Source organism: Mustela lutreola, chromosome 2 (assembly GCF_030435805.1).
Source record: "Mustela lutreola isolate mMusLut2 chromosome 2, mMusLut2.pri, whole genome shotgun sequence".
Classification (NCBI taxonomy): domain Eukaryota; kingdom Metazoa; phylum Chordata; class Mammalia; order Carnivora; family Mustelidae; genus Mustela; species Mustela lutreola.
Window position 1 is genome coordinate 20,682,595 of NC_081291.1, and position 22,200 is coordinate 20,704,794.

General features: G+C 36.6%; 1 protein-coding gene across 9 annotated transcripts in view; it reads left to right on the forward strand.

Annotated features, from left to right (window-relative positions):
* DOCK3 (dedicator of cytokinesis 3) overlaps nucleotides 1-22,200 on the forward strand; it is a 578,190-nt gene that overhangs the window by 384,003 nt on the left and 171,987 nt on the right. For all 9 annotated transcript variants that reach the window (XM_059161016.1, XM_059161023.1, XM_059161018.1 and 6 more), the window contains exon 7: nucleotides 3,821-3,905. In XM_059161016.1, coding sequence (XP_059016999.1) covers nucleotides 3,821-3,905 — 85 coding nt within the window. The remainder of the gene's footprint in view (nucleotides 1-3,820; nucleotides 3,906-22,200) is intronic.

The following is a 22,200-nucleotide window of genomic DNA, read 5'->3' on the forward strand; positions in this document are numbered from 1 at the left end:
TAACTTTGTAACAAAAGGAAGGAAGACTGAGAATCTTAAAAAAAAAAAAAATTTATTAACCAAAAAATAAAAATAAAACATAAAAAAGTAAAAAAAAGAAAACAATTTGTCTAGCAGTATAATTTCAATGTATTAATATTTTCAACACCTTCCATAAAAATGTTTCTAAAGGTTTCTTCTCATTCTAATCTCATCACTACTGTAGCATACCTACTAAATTAAACTTGTGTTAACCTAGGACCAACACAGTTTAATTGATCTTAGAAACTAAGAGATTGCTTTAGAAAAATACCTAAGTAAGAAAGCCCTTATTCATAGAATAATTTATAAGATTTTTGTATTTCATCTTTAGTAAGAAAGTACAGATTTGAATACAGTGTGAACATTTTACAAGATTTTATTGAAATAGAATGATGTTTCTATAGATTAAAGGTCAAATGAAATAGTTCATATCTTTTTATTCTGAAGTTTCAACATTAAAGACAAATCATTAATATATCATTATAGTTCTTATATTGTCTTTCTCTCCCTCTATCATAGTCTCTTTATTCCCCCTCTCTTTTGTACCCTCTCCCTCAGATTTTCATATATCCTAACCCACCCGTGTCCCTTTATTCCCCCATAGTTTATATCCTTCCCCAAGGGAATTGCTTTTTGGGGAAGCAGCACAGGCAGAAGTTTGGGTTATAATATGCAGAAATTACTGCCACCCCCTCCTTCACACCAACAAGTTTCCTCTGTAGATTTTTAGCTAGGACTCAGAAGGCCTTATGGCTCAGTACTTTCCCTTTAAGAACGTGGTGATATTTTCCAGCTTTGGGACACCTGAAATTAGCAGAACTTTCCAACAAGTTCTTCTTAGAGTTATTCTGATAGAGGGTTTTGTGGCCATCAATTAGTAGGTTGCTATATCCAAGAAGTCTGAGGTAATAATGTTTAAAGTGTGCATGTGTCAAAATCCTTCCATGAAGTTATGTTGAAATGAGTAAATTTCTCTCTCTCTCACTCATTCACTCTTTGTGCATCTGTTTTGCTCATCATCATATCCTGCTCTTAGCACAATGTCTGCATTTGGCAGGCACTACGTGAATGTGAATCTAAGTAATAAAATAGGTTTGTTCTTATGACTAGGGGCCACTCATTCACCAATCTGTATGTTTCCTTCTGTATTAATATATTTGCACAAAATCATTCCTCAAGCTATTATTATTTAATTGATTATAGTCACTTATTAGTATTTAACTTTCATGGTTATTAGTAGAAAGATAGCAAGTACGTTGGAAATACCATAGGCTCAGAGTAAGACAAACATAGTTTAAGACAAGCCGACCTCTGCCCCCTTTTAATTCCTTAAGAAATTAAAAATAGAGTCCACTTCATTAACCTCTCTGGACCTCAGTTTCCTCAATTATAAAATGGATCTAATACTACCTACTTCCCATGTTGCTTAAAGATGATATTCTGCACAGCAAAAGAAACAGTCAAGAAAACAAAGAGGCAACCCACAGAATGGGAGAAGATATTTGCAAATGACAGTATAGACAAAAGGCTGATATCCAGGATCTGTAAAGAAATTCTCAAACTCAACACACACCAAATAATCATGTCAAAAAATGGGCAGAAGACATGAACAGACACTTCTCCAATGAAGACATACAAATGGCTAACAGACGCATGAAAAAATGTTCATCATCACTAGCCATCAAGGAGATTCAAATTAAAACCACATTGAGATGCCACCTTAAACCAGTTAGAATGGCAAAAATTAGCAAGACAGGAAACATCTCCCCATGCTAAAAGGTACCAATCCGAATTTTGATTCTGAATCATGGTTATCATAATAGCCTATGCGATTTGCTTCTACTATTTTCATATAGGTTTGATTTTCTATTTTTATTTTAGTGATCTTTTTGCAGCTTCTTTAACCTCTTTATATCTCTTCCTATAAATAGGTTATAAATTATAAATAAATGCATTTTGGATATACACATGGTTTTTTAGTTTATTTTTTTCACATGGTTTTATTTTAAATGGGTGTAGTTTTATGCACAGAAAGAGCCTGTAGAATTAGTTTTGTTAATAGTGATTCACAGCCTAGTTGAGGAGGGAAAAACCACATACTTCTCCTTTCATTGCCTATGGAATACTTTTGCCAGATACAATAATTTATAACCCTTGTGTTAGAGTATAGGGTGGTCACAAAGCAGCTCTGAAAACCTGTTGGGAGTTATAGGCCCTCTCCTCATAAAAAAAATCATATGTGAACACACACACACATACTGTTATAAGCAATTTCAAGGTCTACAAACCCCTCACTCCATTTGACTCCAGGTTTAGAGAGTGAGAAAAGAGCTAACATTTACTGAACATAAATTATGTGTCATATTTGAATGCAAGAGTTCTGGCTGTCTGGCATTATTTACACGGCTTCATACTGCCTGCCATAGTTAATCAGTCATTAACCACCATCTCTTATTCTCCCCTCTACAAGTTATACCAGATCTTCCAGATACTGGAGTATTTCTTAGGAGTAGTACTCCTTGATTAAATTTTCATATGAAGTTTCTTAAGATAATGGTTAATCATCAGAGATTCAAAAGTTGACAGTTGTAGATCTTTTGGTGTTTTACACAAATGACGTTTCCAGTTAGAAAATAATGTTATTAGCTTCCTTTTGTCTATGAATTTAAGGAAGGACAAAGTATCTAAGATTTCATCTTACAAGTAAAACCCTCCATCATCACTTATGAGGGAAGAAAACAAGGAACTTAAAATGTATCAGGAATAATAACCAGCTCCATGAGTGTGCTGATTATACAAAGAAACACATATTGGTAAACTGAAAAAAAAAAAAAAAAGATATGACTCATGTGCGGTAAGGTCTTCACTATAACCAGTGTCAGTATTAATTAAATTTAAAATGAGATTAAAACATACATTTCTTGGGGCTCCTGGGTGGCTCAGTGGGTTAAAGCCTCTGCTTTCAGCTCCAGTCATGATCCCAGGGTCCTGGGATCGAGCCCCTCATCGGGCTCTCTGCTCAGCCTCCTTCCTCCTCTCTCTCTCTGCCTGCCTCTCTGCCTACTTGTGATCTCTATCTTTCAAATAAATAAATAAAATCTTTAAAACATACATTTCTTTGGGACGCCTGGGTGGCTCAGTTGGTTAAGCAGCTGCCTTCGGCATCCTGGGATCGAGTCCCACATTGGGCTCCTTGCTCCGCAGGGAGCCTCCTTCTCCCTCTGACTCTGCCTTCCACTCTGTCTGCCTATGCTCGCTCTTGCTCGCTCTCTCTCTGACAAATAAATAAATAAAATCTTTAAAAAAAAAAAAACATACATTTCTTTCAGTTCAATATATTTTGGAGGGTGATTTTTTTTAATGTGTTTGAATTACAAATCTACTTGGACCCTGAGTAATTTTTTCATCCTAATGAAAGTAATGCATGACTGAGCCTTGAACACACTTGTAGGATTGGGAGGAAGAGAAAAATAAAACATGCCTTATTAATAATCTATAGAAAATGCATCTGTAAGGAACTCAAGTAGACTCTTAAAGACATGATGCTGAATGAATTCTTTTTACCATCACAAGGGGAAACTGCTTGGTGATTAAAATTGTCAGTTTTAAAATTCCCAGCTTCATTTATTTGCCTTAAGGTGAGAACAATTAGGTGTTACTGGACAAAAGCTTGTCCCTGCCGGGGTAATGTCTCAGTCTCTGGCCACAAAGTCATGGCCGTGACAAGCTTCTAGGCACATAAGGAGAGATGAGTAATCTGAGGACATGGCATGATGAGTGTGTTCTTTCTCTTTACTAGACATTTGGGCCTGGACTTGGTGCCTCGAAAGGACTTTGAAGTAGTGGATTCAGACCAGATTAGTGTCTCAGATCTCTATAAAATGGTAAGAAATCTAACACAGGGTAAGCTTGTTCCTGCACGCCTGATTTTTTCTCCTTTATTATCCCTAGTAACATTACGAAACAATATTGCTGAAGTTGTTCCTTTGTCTTTGCCCCAATGTATGTAAGGGGTCTTCCTTAGAATCTGACAGCACATACCGCATTTGCTTTCTAAATGGAACTACTGTGTAAGGGCTGTACCATAATATCCAGGGATCATTTATCTGTTGTTTTACTGGTGATGAAGCTCCTTTGGCCTGCAGCAGTTACCAAAATTCTGTCTCTCCCACCTCTTAAAAAAAAGAAGCTAGTTGAATCTGTAAAGAGCCAATTTATTGGTTAATGTAATGATTAAACCTGGAAATAATGTGCCAGTATTTCTAAGAGAGACCTGATATATCCTTAGTTGTCTATTGGCTGTTATTAAAATGTACTGAATTAATTGATGACCAAGATTACATTTTACAGGCTGAATAAGAAGTAACTAAAAGAAAGGTAAAAAAATTTTTGAGATAAAGCAAACATCAGAAACTTCAGGTGACTATTAAGCTTAGACTAAGAGACTGGGTAAAACCTTACTTTGAGGAGTTATATATTTGAGAAGTATTTATTGGTGATAATTACAGGTTTTAGAAAGAAATACAAGTTTCTCTTTAAGAAAAATGTAATTTTTATAGGGAAGTTCAAAGATAGGATATTGCCTGGTTGAAGATCTTTGAAATTTGCCTAAATAATATACTAGTAACATATCAATTGCTTATGTGTATTTGCTAGTGTATAAAAACATTCGTGTATATTTATCCTAACTATTTGATAAGCATGGGATGTATAGATTAAAGATGAGCAAAACTTATCCCTACCCTCAAGAATATCACATCACCATCTGGGGTATTTGTTCTTAACCCTTTCTGGGTCATGAAGATCAGATAGAATTTCTTCCCAGGACAATGCAAATGTGGTTTTGCATACAAAGTTTTAAACTGAATTTTAGGGAATTGATAGTTCCTTCTGGTGATTGCCCATGAAGTCTATACATGGCCCTCAAGTTTAGAAACTATTCTAGTGGGATCAAATAGACCACAAGCAAACCGTTGCCCTATATGTGCTGCATATTCACTGATGTTAGAGAGAGTGATGGATTACTTGAGGCTGGAAAAAATCAGTGAAAGCTTCCAGTGGCAGTAATACTCAAGGTGAGCCTTGAGGGGTGGACAAGGGTTCACCCAGAGGACAAGCAAGAAGGAGAGATGTTCCAAAATGGCACAATAGCATAGGGAAGTGGTAGTTCCAGGAAACTATAAGGTATTTGGTAACTTTGGCATGTACGTATATGTTAATGTTTGGGATAGTAAGGTGCAGAAGGATGCAAGTATCAGATCATGAAGAGTTTTGAAAGGCCCAAAAGGCCTCTCCAGCAGTCTGACATAATTATAGGAGTAACATGATTGGATAAGAATATGGGTGTTTTGTTTGGTTGGTTTTTTTCTAAGAGAGAGAATTTCAAGCAGGCTCCCTGTCCAACACGGAGCCCAATACAGGGCTCAGTCCCACAATCCTGAGATCATGACCTGAGCTGAAATCAGAGTCAGATACATAACTGAGAGAGCCACTCAGGCACCCCTAGATATGGGTTTTAAATGCTGTCTCTGTCTATAGGAAATGTAAAATACAGAGGACCAGAATCAGGGAGGAAGGGGATGACAGAAGTGATTTGGACAATAAATAGTGACTAGACAAGAATAGGAATGATGAAGAAATGCAGTGGAGTATATAGATGTTAGTAAATAAAAATCAATTTGATGATCAATTAGATGTGGAAAGTGAAGGGTGATTGAGAGATTGAGGCTAAGAACTTCCCTCACAATGGTGGCTTAGAGGATGCTATTTTTGGTGAGGATTTTGCATTTTATTCTAAAGCCTGTGAAGGTGTTTAAGCAGGGGAATCACATGATCTGTCTTATATTTTAAAAGGACCCCTCCAGTTGCAAAAGGACTGGAGCGGGGCAATAATGGAATCAGGGAGCAGTCATTCAAGCAAAATGATGTTAATTTCAGTATTTGGGCTAAAGTTGGAGCAAAGAAAGTAGTAAGAAATTGTTGGATTATGAATGTGGGTTTGGAAATAAATTCACTCGGAGTTTTGATAAATTGATAGATAGATGTGTGTACAAAAAAGGGAAAGACTAGAGAATGACTTCTATGTTTTGATCTTCTCAACTTTAACCTTATAAAAGTAGAATAGGAAACACTGTGGGAGAAGCAGGTTTGGGAGTACAGCAGTGGGGATCAATATATTGGTCTGGTTTTTCCTTTCAAGTTTGAGATGCCTTTTAAACATCCCAAACTGGGATGTTGAAAGTCTGGACCTCAGAAGTGAAGTTCAGATATAACAACTTTAGAGTTATCAAAGTATATGTTGTGTTTAAAGCTGTTGGATGAGATGACCACTCCTTTCCCCAGACCTGCATACAGTGAAACTCAGTGTTCAGCAGATTCTACCCAGAAGTTCCAGACAGCCAAACATCAGTATGGAGGAAATCTCCCATGAAAGTTAGAGACCAGAACAAATACATGTGAAAGAACTTGGAAGAAACAGACAAATCAATAGAAGAAAATGGTGGTTGCTGCCTGCAAAGAGAAATGAGGAAGCAACAGGGAGACAGAGTGGAGCAATCTAAGAAGCAATCAAAGGAGCTCTAGAAAATTACAAACAAGATAACAGGGATAAACTTGACATAAAGATTAGAAAATAGGACAACAGCAACAAAAAGTTATCAACAGGAGAGAAATGTTAGAAGTTTGATCCAAGAAGTCCAATATCCAGATAATGGGGTTTCAGAAGACAGAACAAAGAAAATTACTGTATTCCTGGGCTCATCTAAAGCCCCTGGAGCTATGCACCTGCATATTGCCAACCCAACTCCTGTCCCAGTCTCCATTGCCTCTACAACTATACAAATGCATGCCAATAACCAGTGCCTCTGCAATTGCTAGTTTATGTGCAACTGGCATCAGCCTCTTCTGCAGCCCTTACCATTACCTCTGTGTCTGCAACTTTATCCTGACATTTTGCAGGTATCTGCAGCTGGGGTTACACACACCACCACCTCTGGCCACCACTGCTATCTGCCCACATTCCTAGCTGCTGGACTGGAAGAGCCACTGAAGTCCCCAACAACCATTGTAGACACCATGGACCCTTTGCAGGTCTCCACAAGGATCACATGGTTGGTGATGTTGTGGACCCATGTGGCCTAAACCAGTGAGGTATACATTCCTGGGCCCAGAGCTGCCACATGCACTTAGCAACCTGCACCACTAGACCCAGAGTCACAGCATTCTCTGGCATGCTTCCATCCACTGGTGAAGGTCTTCTCTCTATCTAACTCAGTTAATACAGTCTGGAAGAAGTGACTGCTCTTCACATGGCACATACAACTATTCAAGAGTACAGGAATTGTGAAAATCAAGAAAACATGATACTACCAAAGGAACCCAATAAACTTTAAGTGCCCCTAAAGAAATGGAAATACACAAATTGTCTGATAAATAATTCAAAATAATTGTTCTAAAGATGCTTAGAGAGCTTATAGCTCTCACAGAAAAACAGTTCAACAAAGTCAGGTAAACAATACAAAAAAAATGAAAAGTTCAACAAAAAAATAGAAAACATAAAAAATAACCAAATGAATTTTGGATCTGAAGAATACAAACACTGAAGAACTCAACAGAGAAAAACTAAGAGGTAGCCCATGGAATGGGAGAAGATTTTTTGCAAATGACAATACAGATAAAGGGCTGATATCCAAGATACACAAAGAGCTTCTCAAATTCAACACTCAAAAAATTACTAATAACCCAGTCAAAAATGGGCAGAAGGTATAAACACACACTTCTCCAAAAAAGACCTACAGATGGCTAACAGACACATGAAACAATGCTCGACGTCACTAGCCATCAGGGAAGTACAAATCAAAACCACAATGAGATACCACCTTACATCAGTTAGAATGACAAAAATTAACAAAACAGGAAACAACAAATGTTGGCGAGGATGTGGAGAAAGGGGAACTTTCTTACACTGTTGGTGGGAATGCAAGCTGATACAGCCATTCTGGGAAAACAGTGTAAAGTTTCCTCAAGATGTCAAGAATAGAACTATCCTAAGACCTGGCAATTGCACTACTAGGTATTTACCCCAAAGATAATAGATGTAGTGAAAAGAAGGGGCACATGCACACAATGTTCATAGCAGCAATGTCCACAATAGCCAAAGTGTGGAAGGAGCCAAGATGCCCTTCAACAGATGAATGGATAAAGAAGATGTGGTACATACACACAATGGAGTATTATTCAGCCATCAGAGACAATGAATACCTACCATTTCCATTGACATGGATGGAACTGGAGATTATGTTAAGTGAAGTCATCAAGCAGAGAAAGACAATTATCATATGGTTTCACTCAGATGTGGAACATAAGCAATAGCATGAAGGACCATAGAGGAAGGGAGGGAAATCCAAAGGGGGAGAAATCAGAGAGGGAGATGAATCATGAGTGACTATGGACCCCGAAAAACAATCTGAGGGTTTCAGAGGAGAGGAGGTTGGAGGAGGGGATAACAGGGTGATGGCATTGAGGAGACCACGTGCTATGATGAGCACTGGGTGTTATATATAACAATGAATCATTGAACACTACATCAAAATCTAATTATGTACTATACAGTGGTTAACCGAACATAATTAAAAAAAAAAAAAAAAGAATTTGGGGCGCCTGGGTGGCTCAGTGGTTTAAAGCCTCTGCCTTCGGCTCGGGTTGTGATCTCAGGGTCCTGAGATTGAGTCCCGCATCAGGCTCTCTGCTCGGCGGTGGGCCTGCTTCCTCCTCTCTCCCTCTCTACCTACTTGTGATCTCTGTCTGTCAAACAAATAAATAAAATCTTAAAAAAAAAAAAGAATTCAATAAAGAGCTTAACTAACAGAAATGGACTAAGCAGGAGAATCAGTGAACTCAAAGACAGATAAATTGAAATTATCCAGTCAAAAAGAGAATGAAAAAATTGAATGATGAAATGAAAAATGAAAAAATTCTGTGGGACTTCTAGGGCACCATTAAGAGAATTAACCTACATATTATTAGAGTACCAAAGAAGAGAAGGAGAAAGGGGAAGAAAGCTTTTTTAAGGTGATAATGGCTGAGAACTTTCCAAATCCAGGGAGAGATTTGGACATCCAAATTCATGATACTTGTAATTCTCCAAACAATTTCAATCCTCAATGAGATCTTCTCCAAGGCTTTACAATAAAACTGTAAAAATGAAAGAATCTTGGGTGCCTGGATGGCTCAGTCATTAAGCATCTGCCTTCAGCCCAGGTCTTGATCCCAGCATCCTGCAATCCAGCCCCACACTGGGCTCCCTGCTAGGCAGGAAGCCTGCTTCTTCCTCTCCCATTCCCCCTGCTTGTGTTCTGCTGCTGTCTCTGTGTCAAATAAATAAAATCTTTTTAAAAAATCAAAGAATCTTGAAAGCAACAATAAAAAAGAAGCTTGTCACTTACAAGGTAACCCTCATAGGGCTATGAGCATATTTCTTAGCAGAAATCTTGCAGGCCAGGAGAGAAGGGGATGATATATTCAAAGTACTGAAAGAAAAAAAAAAAAAAAACCTACCAGCCAACAATACTTTGCTCAGGAAAATTGTCCTTCAGAAATAAATAAAGGAAATATAAAGATTTTCCCAGACAAAAGCTGAGGGAGTTCAAAATTACTAGACCTGCCCTACAAGAAGCACTGCAAGTTCTTCAAGCTGACATGAAAAAAAGAAAAAGGTTAATTAATGGCATGAAAATGCAGGAAAATATAAAACACATGGTAAAGATAAGTATATAGTCAAATTCAGAATATTCTAGTACTATCATATGATAGTCTATAACTCTAGTAAAGGTTAAAGAGCAGAAAAATTTTAAATAACTATAGCTAACACAAAAACCAGACATGTAGATCAGTGGAACAGAATAGATAACCCAGGAATGGATCCACAACTATATGGTTAACTAATCTTTGACAAACCAGGATATCCAGTGGAAAAGAGACATTCTCTTCAACAAATGGTATTAGGAAAACTGGACAGCAACATGCAGAATAATGAAACTAGACCATTTTTTACACCACACACAAATATAAGTTCAAAATGGATGATAGACCTGAATAGGAAACCACTAAAATCCTAGAGGACAACACCAGCAGAAACCTCTTTGATATTAGTCTTGGCAGTTTCTTACTAGATATATCTCTGGAGGCAAGGGGAACAGAAGCAAAAATGAAGTACTGAGGCTTCATCAAGTTAAAAAGTTTCTGCACAGTGAAGGAAACAATCAACAAAACTAAAAGGCAGCCTTCAGAATGGGAGAAGATATTTGCAAATGACATATCTGATAAAGGGTTAGTATCTAAAATCTATAAAGAACTTAGCAAACCCAACACCCAAAAAATGAATAATCCAATTAAGAAATGGGCAGAAGACATGAACAGACATTTTTCCAAAGAAGACATCTAGATGTGCATGAAAAGATGCACATCCTCACTCATCATCAGGGAAATATAAATTAAAAACTACAAATGAGATATCACCTCAAAACAGTCAGAATGGCTAAAATCGGCAACACAAGAAACAACAGGTGTTGGCTAAGATGTGAAGGAAGAGGAACACTCATAACACTGTTGGTGGGAATACAAACCTGTGCTGCCACTCTGCAACAGTATGGAATTTCCTCAAAAAGTTAAAAATAGAGGGCGCCTGGGTGGCTCAGTGGGTTACGCCGCTGCCTTCGGCTCGGGTAATGATCTCAGGGTCCTGGGATCGAGGCCCGCGTCGGGCTCTCTGCTCGGCGGGGAGCCTGCTTCCCTCTCTTTCTCTCTCTATGCCTGCCTCTCCATCTACTTGTGATTTCTCTCTGTCAAGTAAATAAAAAAAAAAAAAAGTTCAAAATAGAACTACCCTATGACCCAGCAATTGCATTACTAGGTTTTTACCCAGAGTATACAAAAATACTGATTCAGAGGGGCACATACACCTTGATGTTTATAGCAGCATGATCAACAATGGCCAAATTATGGAAAGAACCTAAATGTCCATTGACTGATGAATGGATAAATATATGCAATGGAATATTATTCAGCCAGAAAAAGGAATAAAGTCTTGCCATTTGCAACAACATGGATGGAGCTAGACTGTGTTGTGCTAAATTAAGTAAGTCAATCAGAGAAAGACAAATACCGATTGACTTCATTCATATGTGGAATTTAAGAAAACAAAACAGATAAACATAAGGGGAAAAAATAGAGAGGGAGGTGAACCATAAGACTCTTAACTATAAAGAATAATCTAAGGATTGCTGGAGGAGAGGGGTAGGTTGTGGGCGAAATGGGTGATGGATATTAAGGAGGGCACTTGTGGTGATGAGCACTGGGTGTTATATGTAAATAATGAGTCATTAAATTTTACTCCTGAAACTGATATTACACTCTATGTTAACTAACTAGAATTTAAATAAAAACTTGAAACATGAAAAAAGTTACTATTGCTAATATAATTGGCTAATGGATATACAATATAAAAACATATAAATTAGAACATCTAAAACATAAAGGAGGAAGGGTTGAGTAAAAGGGTAGAGATTTTGTATGGGGTTGCAGTTAAGTTCTAATTATCCTAAAATAGATTGTTACAGCTATAAGATGTTTTATGTAACATCTTATAACATCTCATGTAACCAGAAAGCAAAAACCTACATTAGATACATGTGAAATAAAGAGAAGGGAATCAAAGCATACCACTGTGGAAAATCATCAATTCACAAAGAAAGACAGCAAGAGAGGAGGACAGGAATGAAGGAACTATAAAAAGAGCCAATAACTTTTGGGACTTCATCAAAATCAAAAGCTTCTGCACAGCAAGGGAAACAGTCAACAAAACAAAAAGGCAACCCACGGAATAGGAGAAGATATTTGCAAATGACAGTACAGACAAAAGGTTGATACCCAGGATCTATAATGGACTCCTCAAACTCAACACACACAAAACAGACAATCATATCAAAAAATGGGCAGAAGATATGGACAGACACTTCTCCAATGAAGACATACAAATGGCTATCAGACACGTGAAAAAATGTTCATCATCACTAACCCTCAGGGAGATTCAAATTAAAACCACATTGAAATATCACCTTACACCAGTTAGAATGGCCAAAATTAGCAAGATAGGAAACAACATGTGTTGGAGGGGATGTGGAGAAAGGGGAACCCTCTTCCACTGTTGGTGTGAATGCAAGTTGGTGCAGCCTCTTTGGAGAAGTGTGGGGATTCCTCAAGAAATTAAAAATAGAACTTCTCTATGATCCTGCAATTGCACTACTGAGCATTTACCCCAAAAATACAGATGTAGTGAAAAGAAGGGCCATCTGTACCCCAAAGTTTATAGCACCAGTGGCCAAGGTCGCCAAACTGTGGAAAGAACCAAGATGCCCTTCAACAGACGAGTGGTCCATATACACTATGGAGTATTATGCCTCCATCAGAAAGGATGAATACCCAACTTTTGTAGCAACATGGACAGGACTGGAAGAGATTATGCTGAGTGAAATAAGTCAAGCAGAGAGAGTCAATTGTCATATGCTGAAAAAAAAAAAAAAAAGAATACCTACCACTGCCATCCACTCCATTTGAATGGAGTATCTTTTTTCTCATCCATTTATTCTCATCCTATGTGTGTCCTCAAAGCTAAAGTAAGTCTGTTGTAAGTAACATATTCTTGGATCATTTCTTAATCTATTTAGCCACTCTATGTCCTTGATTGAAAATTTAATCCATTTACCTTTAAAGTAATTATTGATAGGGAAGGATTCATTATTACCACTTACAAAAACTGTTTTCTGAAAAAAGTTGGTTTTCTGGCTCTTTTTTAAAAAAAAATTATTCTTTTTTTTATTTATTTTCAGCAAAACAGTATTCATTATTTTTGCACCACACCCAGTGCTCCATGCAATCCATGCCCTCTCTAATACCCACCACCTGGTACCCCGACCTCCCACCCCCCTGCCACTTCAAACCCCTCAGATTGTTTTTCAGAGTCCATAGTCTCTCATGGTTCACCTCCCCTTCCAATTTCCCTCAACTCCCTTCTCCTCTCTAACTCCCCTTGTCCTCCATGCTATTTGTTATGCTCCACAAATAAGTGAAACCATATGATAATTGACTCTCTCTGCTTGACTTATTTCACTCAGCATAATCTCTTCCAGTCCTGTCCATGTTGCTACAAAAGTTGGGTATTCATCCTTTCTGATGGAGGCATAATACTCCATAGTGTATATGGAAGTGGTAGATATTCTTTATCAGACAAAATAGACTTTCAGTCAAAAGCTGTAATGAGACAAATAATGTGATTATATAATGACAAAATGGTCAGCTCATTAAGAGCATAAGACAGATATAAATGTATATGCCCCTAGCTTCAGAGCACCTAAATATAGAAAGCAAATATTAACAAAACTAAAGGGAGAAATAGACAGCAATACAATAATAGTAGGGTCATCAATGGCCCACTTTCAATACTGGATAGATAATCCAGACAGAAAATCAATAAAGCCACATTAGACTTGACTTAGGTTCCTGTACTTAGGATCTAATGGACCTAAGACACATATACAGAATATCCCATCCTAAAGCAGAGTAGGACATACATTGCACATGGACAATCTCCAGGATAGATCAACATTAGGCCACAAGATAAGTATAAACAAATTTAAGAAGATTAAAATAATATGAAATACTTTTTCTTATGACAATGATTTAAAACTAGAAATCATATCTTCTGCCCATTTTTTTTTTATGTGATTGTCTGTTTTGTGTGTGTTGAGTTTGAGGAGTTCTTTATAGATCCTGGATATCAACCTTTTGTCTGTACTGTCATTTGCAAATATATTCTCCCATTCCATGGGTTGCCTCTTTGTTTTGTTGTCTGTTTACTTTGCTGTGCAGAAGCTTTTGATCTTGATGAAGTCCCTAAAGTTCATCTTTGCTTTTGTTTCCTTTGCCTTTGGAGACATGTCTTGAAAGAGGAGAAGAGGTTACTGCGTATGTTCTCCTTTAGGATTCTGATGGATTCCTGTCTCACATTGAGCTCTTTTATCCATTTTGAGTTTATCTTTGTGTACGGTGTAAGAGAATGGTCGAGTTTCGTTTTTCTGCATATAGCTGCCCAGTTTTCCCAGCACCATTTATTGAAGAGACTGTCTTTTTTCCACTGTATATTTTTTCCTGTTTTGTCAAAGATTATTTGCCCATAGAGTTTAAGGTCCATATCTGGGCTCTCTACCCTGTTCCTCTGGTCTATGTGTCTGTTTTTATGCCAGTACCATGCTGTCTTGGTGATCACAGCTTTGTAATAAAGCTTGAAATCAGATAACGTGATGCCCCCATTTTATTTTTGTTTTTCAACATTTCCAAAACTAGAAATCAATAATAGGAAGAAAGCTGGAAAATTCACAAATATGTGAAAATTAAACACCACACTCCTAAATAACCAGTGGGGCATGGAAGAAATCAAAAGGGAAATTTTTAAAAAATCTTGAAACAAAAAATGGAAACACAACATACTAACACTTATCAAACATTAAATAAATTTAAAAATAAAGCAGTTCTAAGGGGAAAGTTTATAGTAATAAATGCTTACATTAAGAAAAATCTCAAGTAACTGATTTTTGTACCTCAAAGAACTAGAAAAATAAACTAAGTCCAAATTTAGCAGAAGGAAGGAGGTGATTCAGTCCAAATTTAGCAGAAGGAAGGAGATAAAGCTCTGCTAAAAATATAGAAAATGAACAGAAAAGCAATAGAAAAGATTAAGGAAGGAAACTAAGAATTGGGTTTTTTAAAAAGATAGAATTGTCAAACCTTTAGCTAGACTTGCCAAGAAAAAAGAACTCAAGTAAATGAAATTATAGATAAAAGAGGACATTACAACTGATACAACAAATATAAATGATAATAAGAGACTAGTGTGAATAATTATATGTCAACAAATTGGGCAATCTAGATGAAGCATACAACCTACCAAGACTAAATCAAGAAGAAATAGAAAGGCTGAACAGACTATTAACAAGTAAGTAGGGTGACTCAGTAACCAAAAACTTCCCAACAAAGAAAAGCTGAGGATAAAATGGCTTCATGGGTGACCTTTGTTGAACATTTAAGAAGAATGAATACTAGTCCTTTTCAGAGTCTTCCAAAAAATTGAAGAGGAGGGAATATTCCCAGACTTATTTTACAAGGCTAGCATTTTCCTGATACCAAAAGTCAGATAAGGACACTAAACTGGAGGATTACTAAAGGAAGGGGTGGGGGGTTGGAGTAACTGGATAATTGCTATTAAGGAGGGCATGTGTTGTGATGAGCACTGGATGTTATAGGCAATTAATGAATTGCCTATAACAATTAATGAATCACTGAACACTCAAAAGCTAATGATTGCTATACGTTGACTAACTGAACATAATTTTTTAAAAAAATCTACAGACCGGGGTGCCTGAGTGGCTCAGTGGATTAAGCCGCTGCCTTCGGCTCAGGTCATGATCTCAGTGTCTTTGGATCAAGCCCCGCATCGGGCTCTTTGCTCAGCGGGAGCCTGCTTCTCTCTCTCTCTCTCTCTGCCTGACTCTCCGCCTACTTGTGATTTCTCTCTCTGTCAAATAAATAAATAAAATCTTTAAAAAAAATCTACAGACCAATATTTCTGATGAATAGAGATGCAAAATTCTCAACAAAATACTAGCAAATCAAATTCAATAGCTTATTAGAGGTATCATACACCATGAACAAGTGGGATTTATTTCCGAATTTCAAGGATTGTTCAGCATAAAGGTGATGATACATCATATTAATGGAATGGTAAATTGAAACCATATGATCATTTCAATAGATGCAGAAAAAGCACTTGACAGAATTCAACATCCTTTCATGATAAAAACTCTCAACAAAATGAGCATCTGGGTGGTGCAGTTGGTTGAGTGCCCAACTGTTGGTTTCAGTTCATGTTGTGATATCAGTGTTATGAGATCAAGCCCCAAATTGGGCTCCGTTCTCAACACAGAGTCTGCTCAGGACTCTCTTTCCCTCTTCCTCTTCCCCTCACCACCCCCATCTCTCTCCCTCTCTCTCTCTAAAATAAATCTTAAAAAACAGAAGCTTTCAACAAAATGGACACAGAAGCTACATACCTCAACATGATAAAGACGACTGTGACAAGTCCACAGTTGACATCATGCTCAACAGTGAAATGTTGGAAGCTTTTCCTCTAACATCAAAACCAGACAAGGGTACCTAATCTCACCATTCCTTTTCAACATAGTATTAGAAGTTTTAGCCAGAGTGATTAGGCAAGAAGAAAAAGAAAAGCCATCCAAATTGGTAAGGGAGAAGTAAAATTGTTTCTATCTGCATATGACATGACCTTATATAGAGAAAATCTGGAAGCTTCTCCCCTCAAACTGCTAACTAATGAATTCAGTAAAGTTTCAGAATACAGAATCAACATGCAAAAGTTAACTGGGTGGGGAGTCGGGTGAAACTGGTGGTGGGTATTATGGAGGGCATGTATTACATGGAGCACTGGGTGTGGTGCCTAAACAATGAATTCTGTAACATTGAAAAGAAATAAAATTTTTTAAAAAGTTAATTGCAAAAGTCAGAATATACTAACAATGAACTATCTGAAAAAGAAATAAAGAAAACAGTCCCATTTACAATAGCATCAAAAACAATAAAATACTTAGGAATAATTTAATCAAGGACATGAAAGAGCTATACACTAAAAATTGTGACGTTGGTGAAAGACATTAAAGAAGACACAAGTAAATGGAAAGATATCCCATGTTTATGAATTAGAAGAATTAATATTTTTTTTCAAAGATTGTATTTATTTATTTGACAGAGAGAGAGATCAAAAGTAGGCAGAGAGAGGAGGTGAAGCAGGCTCCCCGCTGAGCAGAGAGCCCAATGCAGGGCTCAATCCCAGGACCCTGAGATCATGACCTGAGCCGAAGACAGAGGCTTAACCCACTGAGCCACCCAGGCGCCTGAAAAATTAATATTCTTAAAATGTCCATACTGCATAAAGCCATGGATAGACTCAATACAATCCTTTTCAAAATGCCAGTGGGATTTTCCAGAAATAGAAAAAACAATCCTAAAATTCAATGGAACTACAATATACCTTGTATAGCCAACCAGTCTTGAGAAAGAACAAAGCTGGAGGTATCACACTTTCTGATTTCAAGCTATATTATAAATGTATAGTAATCAAAACAGTGTGCAAAACAAAACAAAACCATTGTGGTACTGGCATTAAAATAGGTGCACAGACCAATGGAACAGAACTGAGACCCCCAGTAGTAAACCCACACATATATGGTGAACTAATATTTGACAGGAACATTAATAATATTCAATGAGGAAAGGATAGTCTCTTCAGTAAATGTTGGGAAAATTGGATATTCACATGCAGAAGAATGAAATTGTACCTCTGTCTTACAACCACTCACAAAAATTAACTATAAATGGATTAAATATTAGACCTGAAACTGTAATCTCTCAGAAGAAAACAGAGCAAAGCTGCTTGACATTGGTGTTGGTGATATTTTTTTGAATATGACACCAAGAGCACATCAGTGAAAGCGAAAATCAACAAGTGAGACAACATTAAAACAAAGTCGATTCTGTACAGCAAAAGAAACAATCAACAAAATGACAAATCAACCTACAGGATAGAAGAAAATATTCACAAACCACAAAGGTGACAAAGAGTTAATATCCAAAATACGTAAGGAACTCCTAAAGTTCAAGAGTAAGAAACCAAATAATCTGATTTTTGAAATGGTCAGAGGATTTGACATTTTTCTAAAGAATACATGAAAAGGTATTCAGTATCGCCAGTCATTTAGGAAGTGCAAATCAAAACCACAATGAAATATTACCTCACACCTGTTAGAGTGCCTGTCATCAGAAAGACAGGAGGTACAAACTTCCAGTTATAAATAATTCATGGAGTGGAAAGTACAGCATAGGGAATATAGTCAATAATATTGTAATAATATCAAATGGTGGCAGATGGTGTCTACGCTTAACTGTGGTGAACATTAGATAACATACAGTATTGTATAGTATTATTGTACTCCTGAAACTAATATAACAATGTATGTCAATTATATTATACTGATCAAAAATAAAAGAGAAAGTGTTTTTAAAAGATGAGATAAATAGTGGCAAGGATGTATAGAAAAGAGAACTCCTGTGGCATCTGGGTGGCTCAGTCAGTTGAGCGACCCACGTGCGATTTCTGCTCAGGTCATGATCTCAGGGTCTTGAGGTTGAGCCCCAGATCATCAGGCTCCATACTCAATGAGGAGTCTGTTTAAGATTCTCCCCCTCTGCCTCTCCCCCAACTTGAACTCACTCACTCTCTCTCTAAAATAAATTTATCTTTAAAAAAAAAAGAGAGAGAACTCTTGTGCACTATTGTTGGAAATACAAATTTGTACGGTCACTATAAAAAGCAGAATGGAGGGGCGCCTGGGTGGCTCAGTGGGTTAGGCCGCTGCCTTCGGCTCAGGTCATGATCCCAGGGTCCTGGGATCGAGCCCCGCATCGGGCTCTCTGCTCAGCCGGGAGCCTGCTTCCTTCTCTCTCTCTCTGCTTGCCTCTCTGCCTACTTGTGATCTCTCTCTGTCAAATAAATAAATAAAATCTTTAAAAAAAAAAAAAATAAAATAAAAAAATAAAAAAAAAATAAAAAAAAAATAAAAAGCAGAATGGAGATTCCTCAAAAAAAAAAAGAATAGAAAATAGAACTACCATATGATCCAGCAATTCTACTTCTGGGTATATATCAAAGGAATTGAAATCAGGATCTCAAAGAGATAGCTATACTTCCTTGTGCATTGCAGTATTATTCATAATAGCCAAGACATAGAAACAACCAAAGTGTCCATTGATGAATGAATGGATAAATAAAATATGATTATATACAATGGAATATTAATCATCCATAGTAAAGACAGAAATACTGCCATTTGTGACAACATGGATAAAACTTGAGAGCATTATACTAAGTGAAATAAGTCAGAGAATGGCATATACTTATGATCTCACTTATATGTGAAATCTAAAAAAGCTGAACTCATTAAAAACAAAGAGTAAGTTGGGAGTTGCCAGGGGCAGGGGAGTAGGGGGAGTCAGGAGATACTAGTTGTAAGAGGATTTACGTTCTGGGATCTAATGTGAAGCATGGTGACTATAGTTAACAGTAGTGTATTTTGTACTTGAAAGTTGTTAAAAAAAAAAAAAAAAAAGGAGATCTTGAACATTCTCACCATGCCAACAACAGAAAGGTAATTATGTCAGACAAAAGATGTATTAACTAATCTTATTGTGGTACTCATTTTGCAACATTTTAAGTGTAAAAAATCATCATGTTGTGCACCTTACACTTATATAATATTATATGTCAATTATATCTCAGTGAAGCTGGGGGGAAAAAACCTTTCCCAGAACATAGATATGAGTGTCCAGAGTGAAAGGGCCCAATAAGTATTTAGCACTTAATTATGAAACTTCAGCTCACTAAAGCTGAACGTTTCCAGCAAGAGAAATAGGTCACCTACTAAGGATTTGTCATAAGAATAGCATCTGTCTTCTTAATAGCAACATTGAAAACTAAAAAATAATGAAATATTGCCTTTAAAATTCTGAGGGAAAATAAAATTTGACCTAGAATTCTATTTTTATTCAACCACATTCTCAATCAAATAGGATAGTAGCCTAAAGAAAATTCTGGTCATTCCAATTATCAAAACAAAAAGCCTCTTTAAACCTTTTTTCAGGAAACTACTGAAGGAGTAAACCAAAAGAGGCTATATGTGCCATCCAGGAAAGGCACTGTGACTCAAGGAGAGGCACAAAGAATTAGGATTCCGTTGGAGGGTAATAGGCCTAGAGAGTAAGTTGTTCTGATGAGAGCACAAGGGCAGCCAGGAAGCCTCTCCAGGAGAAAAAAGACTTCAGAGAATATGTGGTAGTTTTACCATATGGAGAATGTTTTTGAAAGGTTTTTTTTTTTTTAAAGGTATTTTATAGAGCTTTGGAAGACATAAGAGGAGTATAATTTAAATAAAATTAAGATTCCTAAAACAAAAGCAGAAGGTAGTAGAAGAAAGGAAATATAATTGAAGTACACTATTTGGTCCATCAGTAAACAATATTTATTTTTAAATATTTTATTTATTTGAGAGAGAAAGACAGAGATAACAATAGAGAGCACATGTTGGGAGAAGAGGGAAAAGCAGGCTCCCAGTTGAGCAGAGAGCCTGATGTGGGGCTCGATCCCAGGACCCTGAGATCATGACCTGAGCTGAAGGCAGATGGTCAACAGATGGAACCAGCCAGCTATCCCTCAATAAACAATATTTAAAAGTTACAATCTTATAAATAAGGTGTTGTTGTTGTTGTTGTTGTTTGCATTCAAACACAACTTTTTCTTTTTTGGTCTGTTCTTTTTTTTTTTTTCTTTTTATCTCTTTCCAGTGTTCAGAATTCATTGTTTATGCACCACACCCAGTTCTCCATGCAATACGTGCCCTCCATAATATCCACCACCTGGCTCCCCCAACCTACCACCCCTCTCCCTTCCAAAATCCTCAGTTTGTTTCTACAGTCTCTCATGGTTCGTCTCCCCCTCCGATTTCCCCCAACTCAATTCTCCTCTCCATGTCCCCATGGCCTCCATGTTAACCCATCTCCATAAGTTTTAACCAAAACTTGTGAGGTATTAGGAAAGTAGAAGGTATTAGGAAAGGGAAATGGATATAAACAGATGTTAAGATCCTCAGCTGCCATTATAAGAAGCAAATAGATAAATCTAAAACTGCATAAGAAGAAAGCAATATAAATATGACATTTAGAAATACTTGATAAATTTTAGGAAGAAATTATAAAGAGTTGAAAGTACTTATCTCTAGGAAATAGTACAGGTTAAATATAGGACTAGTAATTTTATTGCAAGACTTTTAGCATTATTTAACTTTTAATACTATGTGCTTATATTACTTTTAATACATTTAAATGTTAATTTTTAAAAGTTGACTTATCCAAAAGGCCAAAGAAAGTTTCAAGCCCCTTTTTATTTTTTTCATTTCATGCTGATTTTTCTGTCTTTTATCCTATATATTTGTTTTTAGATAGAAAGAACTGAATAAGGTGAAGAAAAAACAATTTGAAACCAACCTTTTGAAAGTCCACAAATTTTTTGAAAACCACTTATTTTTATGTTAATTTGCATATGGTAAATGCACAGTAAGTGTCTGAGTTAATTCTTAAAGTTATCAACAAGTTTCAGAGGAATAACCTTTTGGAGCCTTTTTGTATTAACACTTAAGTCTATTACTGGAGATTACAAAGACTCCATGTGAAACTTTATGATTTTAATACTCTTTGTCACTCATTTTACATGAAAACTTAATGAATAGAATTATACCTCAAGCTTACATTTAGAGCATGTTGTTTTTCCTAAAAAACAAAACAAAACAAAACAAAAAAACAAACAAAAAACCGCCAACCAATCCCCTGTGCAAGTACTGAGTGGTAATAATTGATTAAAAAAAAAAACTCTTTAAATGCACAAATGGATTTCCTCTTCTATATGACAAGAATCAGAGGAAGCCTGTAACGCTCCTCAACTCTTTATTTTTAATTTATTTTTTATTTATTTTCAGCATAACAGTATTCATTATTTTTGCACCATACCCAGTGCTCTATGCAATCCGTGCCCTCTCTAATACCCACCACCTGGTTCACCTGCTCCTCAACTCTTGCTTCTGCTTAATAACATGTCCAAATCCACTTTCAGCAACAGAGAATTAGTGCTACCCAAACTAGAAAGCATTTTGAATGGCAACAACAAAGCATTTATGTTAATTGTAATTAGCTATGCCTCTTTGGAGAATATAGACAACTTGAAGATTATATAAAAGCTTCTAATTTATGGAAAGATCTAACAGAGCACTCACATTATAACCTCCTGTTATGCTATTATTTTTCTACATGAGCATGTGTTGGGAATAATGTTAGTCTGTTATCTTCTAGTGCTGATTAATATTTTTATTAGATCAATGTTTGTACTTCCATTTCTGGACTTAAATCAATTGATTGGATTATTTACTAACAATGAAGCATCATTTTATTAGT